This window comes from Antrostomus carolinensis, unplaced genomic scaffold, assembly GCF_000700745.2.
Source record: "Antrostomus carolinensis isolate BGI_N321 unplaced genomic scaffold, ASM70074v2 scaffold35931, whole genome shotgun sequence".
Taxonomy (NCBI): domain Eukaryota; kingdom Metazoa; phylum Chordata; class Aves; order Caprimulgiformes; family Caprimulgidae; genus Antrostomus; species Antrostomus carolinensis.
In genome coordinates, this window is record NW_010295514.1 from 1 (window position 1) to 5,916 (window position 5,916).

A 5,916-nucleotide genomic window follows, 5' to 3' on the forward strand; every position below is an offset into this window, starting at 1 on the left:
GAGGCAGGTTTGTGGGGTGTGAGTGTGGTGGGACACCAGTGAGGCAGGTTTGTACCCTGGCTGTCCTGCACTGGGGACAGAAACTGGAAGTGACACCTCTCCCCTCCCCAGAAACAACTGGATTTAATGTCAGTGCACCTGCACACACACTCAGCACGTAGCAACCAGTTCCCAGCCCTGCTCAGGCCCAGCTCCCCCAGTATCTCCCAGTTTGCCCACATGTTCTAGCACTGGGAGAGGACACAGAAGGGGACAGAGCTCTCCCTTACCGTGGTCTGCTCCTCCTCCACATCGGAATCGCTTTCATCATCTGTGCAAAGAGAGGGAGGGTGTAGGTGGGGATCACCTGGGGCTCAGCAGCTTTCCCACAACCAGCAGGACCACCAGCCCTGTCTCCACCACCACAGCTCCCCCAGACATCACTGCCCCCCAAAAGCAGAGCCCCAGCAGGATGCAGACACACAGGAACGTGTCCCCAGTGCCAGGGGTCACTGCAACAGATGAGGGGCTGTGAACACCTCTCAAGATGGAGCAGCTGGGGACAGAGGGGACCAGCTGCCAAGGACACTGGCCACCAGGTACTGTGCCATTTCAGCATCCACCCCAAAACCCACCTGCTTCTCCACCCGACTGCTCTGCCTGCACAGAGCACCAGGCAACCTGCCTGTGGCAACACCACCTCAACTCACCCTGCGAGTCCTCAGGTGGCTTGTACAGGGCTTTGGCTTCCTCTACGCTCCCTTCAATGGCCACCACGAGCTTCTTATCTACAGGGGAGACATGAAAACTGAGCTACAAAGCCCATTTCTGGATGGGAAAGGCAGTTAGAAGCAGCCCTGCCCCAGAAAGTTCCCGCTTCACAGCTGCACGAGGCAGAGCCCTGCGGCAGAGGAAGCTCAAACGAAGGGTCAGTAGGAAGAAGCAGTTGGCCAAGGGGCTCCATGGGGCCACCACAGGGCTGGATCTCCTGAGGAGGAGGGAAAATGCTGGGTTTTGAGGAACAGTCCCTGGAAACTGCAAAGGCCAAATCTTTACCAAGAGCCAATAAGGGCTGGGAGGGAGGAGCTGTGTCATCAGGGCAGCAGGTACTCATTAGCAGGGACCTGGTGTGGCCAAGTGTCATGGTATGGTCCTTCCACACTCCTCCACTGCCTGTCCCACTCCCAGAGTGGCAGGAGAGCAGGTGGGACTGCAGCTCTCACACTACACACAGGAGATGTGGACAGCCCAGGTAGATCCAGAGCCCTGCTGGGAAATCCCTCCCAAATCAGAATCATAAAACCATTTTGGTTGGAAAAGACTTTGAAGATCATTGAGTCCAATTGCAAACCCCAAACTGCTGAGTTCACCACTACACCATGTCCCTGAGTGCCACCTCTACAGGTCTTTGAAATCCCTCCAGGGATGGGGACTCCACCACTGCCCTGGGCAACCCCTTCCAATGCCTCAGAACCCTTTCAGTGAAGAAATTTTCCCCAATATCCAATTTAAATCTCCCCTGGTGCAACTCGAGGCCATTTCCTCTCGTCTTGTCCCTTGTTACAGGGAGGCTCCAGAAAGCCCCTGGAAATGCAGAGCTGCCAGAGGGGATGCAGGTTTTCAGGTGAGATGTGGGGAAGGGTCTCTGCAAGGTACTGCTTGCTCTGGAGCCACCATCACCCATGGGTGGCACAATGTGGCACCCATCCCATGAGGTGACAGCTCTCAGGAGGCTGCATTAGCACCAAGCCAGCTCGCAGGCTGCAAGGACGTCCCTGCTGACCTTGAGAAGGGGGTGGCAGAGGTGGGAAGCGAGCTTCCCAAGCAGTTCCTCCAGTGAGGGAGCTGAGCAAACAAGGTTTCAAGTGTTGCTGCCTCATTGTGCTGGCCCTGAGGCCACCCTGCTGCTCTGGGCTCAGCAGAATCTGGCAGCAGAGCAGATGGGATGAAAAGGACCTCCCAAAAGTGTCCCCAGAGCAGTGTTTTCTGCAAGCAGGAGTGAAATCAGGCCTGTGGGAGGAGCGTTGCCCCCCAGCCCTGGCTGCTGACAGCCCCTCAGGGTGTTGCTCCCCCTCGGTGCTCACCACAGGCCTGGCCATAGGCATTGGCTTGAACGAAGAGGACATAGAGAGGCGGTGGGAGGTGTCGGGCCGTCTCGTACTGCTTGTGCGCCTGGTCGAAGGGCATGAAGAGATACTCCTGGACAGGCAGGGAGGCCTGGGGGGAGAAGAGAGCTGACCTCATCACTGGGAACAGAATACCTCACCCTCCTCACACAATCCAGAATGGCCTGGGTTGGAAAAGCCCTTTAAGCTCACTGAGTCCAACCATGAACCCAACACTGACCAGTCCCCTATGACTAACCCATGTCCCTCAGCACTGTGTCTACACGACTCTTCAATCCCTCCAGGGATGGGGACTCCACCACTGCCCTGGGCAACCCCTTCCAATGCCTCAGAACCCTTTCAGCAAAGAAATTCTTCCTCACATCCAATCTCAACTGCCCCTTGGGGCAACTTGAGCCCATTTCCTCTTGTCCTCACTCCCTCCTTCACCCCAAGCTGGCAAGTGGGAGGCTGGAAAGCAGCACAGCAGCCGCGGCGGAGGGTTAAACAGCCACGGGCACAGCGAGCCCCTCGGGAAGGGCTGGCAGTTCTCCTTTGCTGGAAAACTTTTGGATCTGAAAATAACCCAGTTCCTTCTCCTGTTCTTCCCTCCCCAGACAATCGCAGGGGGCTGGAACTGCGTTATCATTCTCCAGGGAAAGGCCCATTTAATGACTCCTCCATCCGCAGTTCCGCAGGAATTGCCGCATAAACAAGGAGACTCCGGAGGAGCCTTGGCACAAGGTGGATCTGCTCCACGTCCACACTGACTGGGAGTGAAACATTTCCCAATCAGAACCAGGCCAGGTGTGGTACCTCTCTAACAGCCCTCAGAGCGTGACCTCAGCTCAGAGCTCCAGTACCTGCATGATGCTGTTGAGTCGAGGCTGGAGGCTGCTCAGATACTCCTTCTTCACCTCGATCTCCTTCAGGATCTTCTCCTTGCTGGTCAGGCACTCCTTGTACTTCTCTGCCAGCCTAGGGGTGGGAATTGGGTTAGAGGCACACATCACAGGTACAAAGCTTGTCTGGGTCACGGGCCTCAGCTCTCCTGACCTGGCAAAAGTCACTGGAGGAACCAGGAGAGCTCAGACACAGCGAGAAACAACTAGCTCTTAATGCCAAGGGTAAGTGGAGGCAGAAAGGAACCAGTTAGAGCTGGAAAATTAGCGGGGAGAGAAAGTGGAAGCTCAGAGAAGGGACAACAACTGGATCTTCCCTCAGCAGACCTGATCCCATGGCTGCCAGCAGCCGTGCCAACGGAGCCCTGCCGAGCCCACCAAGCTCCTGAGGAGGTTTTTCCACTCCAAACCACCTGAGTCAGGTCACATCACGTCAACTCAGCAGTTACACTCGTGGGAGCTGAGGTTTAAGACACTCACAAGTGCTCCTCTGTAACTGGGTAGAAAGCCCAGGAAAATGCAAGTTCACCAGGACCCTGGAGCCCTGGGTACACTCGTGTTCAGGGAGAACATGTTAAATTTCCTTATCTCTGTTAATTGCAACCTCTTGCCCTGCAGAAAGGAGGAGCAGGGAAGGCTGGGTATGGAGATGAGCTGCCCCGGACAGGCCACCAGCAGGGCAGGGGAGGGGAGATTTGGGGGGCTCTCAGGACTCAGCTTCCCCCTGGATGAGCACCTGCAGTGCAGAGGAACTCACCTGAGAGGGAGTAACAGACCTGACATGGCAGGACTGAAACAGAATCCAGAACCACCTGGATTAGAAAAGCCCTTTAAGCTCATCAAGTCCAACCATGAACCCAACACTGACAAGTCCCCTATGACTAACCCATGTCCCTCAGCACTGTGTCTACACGACTCTTCAATCCCTCCAGGGATGGGGACTCCACCACTGCCCTGGGCAACCCCTTCCAATGCCTCAGAACCCTTTCAGCAAAGAAATTCTTCCTCACATCCCATCTCAACTGCCCTGGCCACAACTGGAGCCCATTTCCTCTTGGTCCTTGGTTGAACAGACCCACCCCCACCTCTCTCCACCCTCCTTTCAGGGAGTTGCAGAGAGCAAACACTTCTGTTTCCAAACAAAACTATATTTGTGTTTGGAAACAGGCTCTGACCCAACTATTTTAATATTAGGGGATTTTTTTAAGTTTTCTTTTCTCTCTATTATTAAACTGCTCTTCTCTTACCCTACCAGCCTCCTCATCCTTGCCCCCCCAATCCTCTCCCCTATCCCCTGGGGTTCAGGAGGATGTGGGTGAACGGCTGTGTTTGCTGCTGGCCCAGGGCAAGAGTCAGTGAAACCATCACAAAGGAGAACCCTCAAGAGATCTCCAGGTTGAACACCCCTCTGTCAGCCTGTGCTGCAGGCAGAGGCACTCGGGGGATCTGGGCTGCAGTGCCAATGGGTGCCTTCCAGCTGGGAGAAGCTGGGTTTGATGTGAAGGGTCTGGGAGAGGCAAAGCAGAAGGTGTGGGAGTCAGGCAGCACCTCTCACTGCTCTGCTCGTGCAGCACCTACCAGCAGGTTCAGACTGATCCTTAGGGAAAGGCCGGTCTCAGCTGCTGTCTGGCTGAAAAAGCTGCTGAAAAAGCTGCTGTTTGTCATCAAATCCCATGAACATTGCGTCATGTTTGCTTTTCACATGACAGAGCAGCTGAGCCACCTGGCCTGCCTGCACCAGCTGAGGGACCTGGGGGGTTAGAGCCTGGGCTGAGGAGGTGGCTGCCAGCAGCAGGATAAGGGTGCCCGTGGAGATCAGCGCCGCGCAGGCAGCTCCCCGCCGTGGCGAGCGTCAGGAGCACAGGCAGGAACCAACGGCAGCAGCACCGGGCTGTGCTGACAGGCCAAGCTGGCTTCATTTTGCTCCTCACACCACAGCACAGCAGATAAAACAGGGATGGCTTCACCCTACGTGGCACATCTTGCAGAACCAGGTTATGGATGGAAGCGTGTAACCTCCCATCCTTCAGTATCACCCCCACGGCGGGAGTGTCCCTGTTCCCAGCTGCCAGAGCCTCCTCACGCAGTCCCAGAATGGCCTGGGTTGGAAAAGCCCTTTGAGATCATCGAGTCCAACCATGAACCCAACACTGACCAGTCCCCTATGACTAACCCATGTCCCTCAGCACTGTGTCTACACGACTCTTCAATCCCTCCAGGGATGGGGACTCCACCACTGCCCTGGGCAACCCCTTCCAATGCCTCAGAACCCTTTCAGCAAAGAAATTCTTCCTCACATCCCATCTCAACTGCCCTGGGCACAACTTGAGACCATTTCCTTTTGTCCTGTCCCTTGCTCCTTGGTTGGTAGATGCTGGAGAAACACCAAAATACTCTTTTTTTTTCCCACTTGATACCCAAGAGTCAGTGCTGATGTTCACTGCCTCGCTGAGAGAACACATGGGCTTAGCAGGAGAGCCAAGATGCCTTTGCTGTCATCACCCAGAGCACAAGGCACAGCCCCAGCCAGGCAGACCCTCTTGCAGAGCCACTGTGGCTGTCTTGGGGCTTTGCTCATGCTGGTTTGGAGGTTGCTCTTCTCCCCAGGACCCCCAGGGCTCTGTTTCATCAGGCTCATGAAAGGAACCTCCTTGATCCATGAAACAAGGATCCCACCAAGCCCAGCTCCACATAAAGACTGAATCTCCACGCCAAGGGCTTGGTTACACAATCAATCTGTCACTTGTTCTACGCTGACTATTTCAAGAGGATGTTAAAACCTTTATGAGCCACGTTTGGTTCCCCCAGCAGCTGAGCAGCTCACTCTGGGGGCTGGCTGAGCACCCTGCCCTGCAGCAGCCTGACACCAAACCCAGCCGCTGCTCACCCACCTCTTGCGCTGTTCCAGCTCCCAGTCCAGGCGGGCCCGG

At 55.6% G+C, this 5,916-nt stretch overlaps 1 protein-coding gene across 1 annotated transcript in view; it reads right to left on the reverse strand.

Moving 5' to 3' along the window:
- Positions 1-269: 269 nt before the first annotated feature.
- The window catches only part of LOC104532738 (THO complex subunit 5 homolog), a gene marked incomplete at its 3' end in the record, with an annotated part of 9,804 nt that continues 4,157 nt past the window's right edge, over positions 270-5,916 (reverse strand). Inside the window, 5 exon segments of the mRNA XM_029087477.1 lie at positions 270-310; positions 690-767; positions 2,064-2,196; positions 2,948-3,062; positions 5,878-5,916. The exon segment at positions 5,878-5,916 is cut by the window's right edge and continues 132 nt beyond it. Of these exon segments, the coding sequence (XP_028943310.1) occupies positions 270-310; positions 690-767; positions 2,064-2,196; positions 2,948-3,062; positions 5,878-5,916 (406 nt within the window).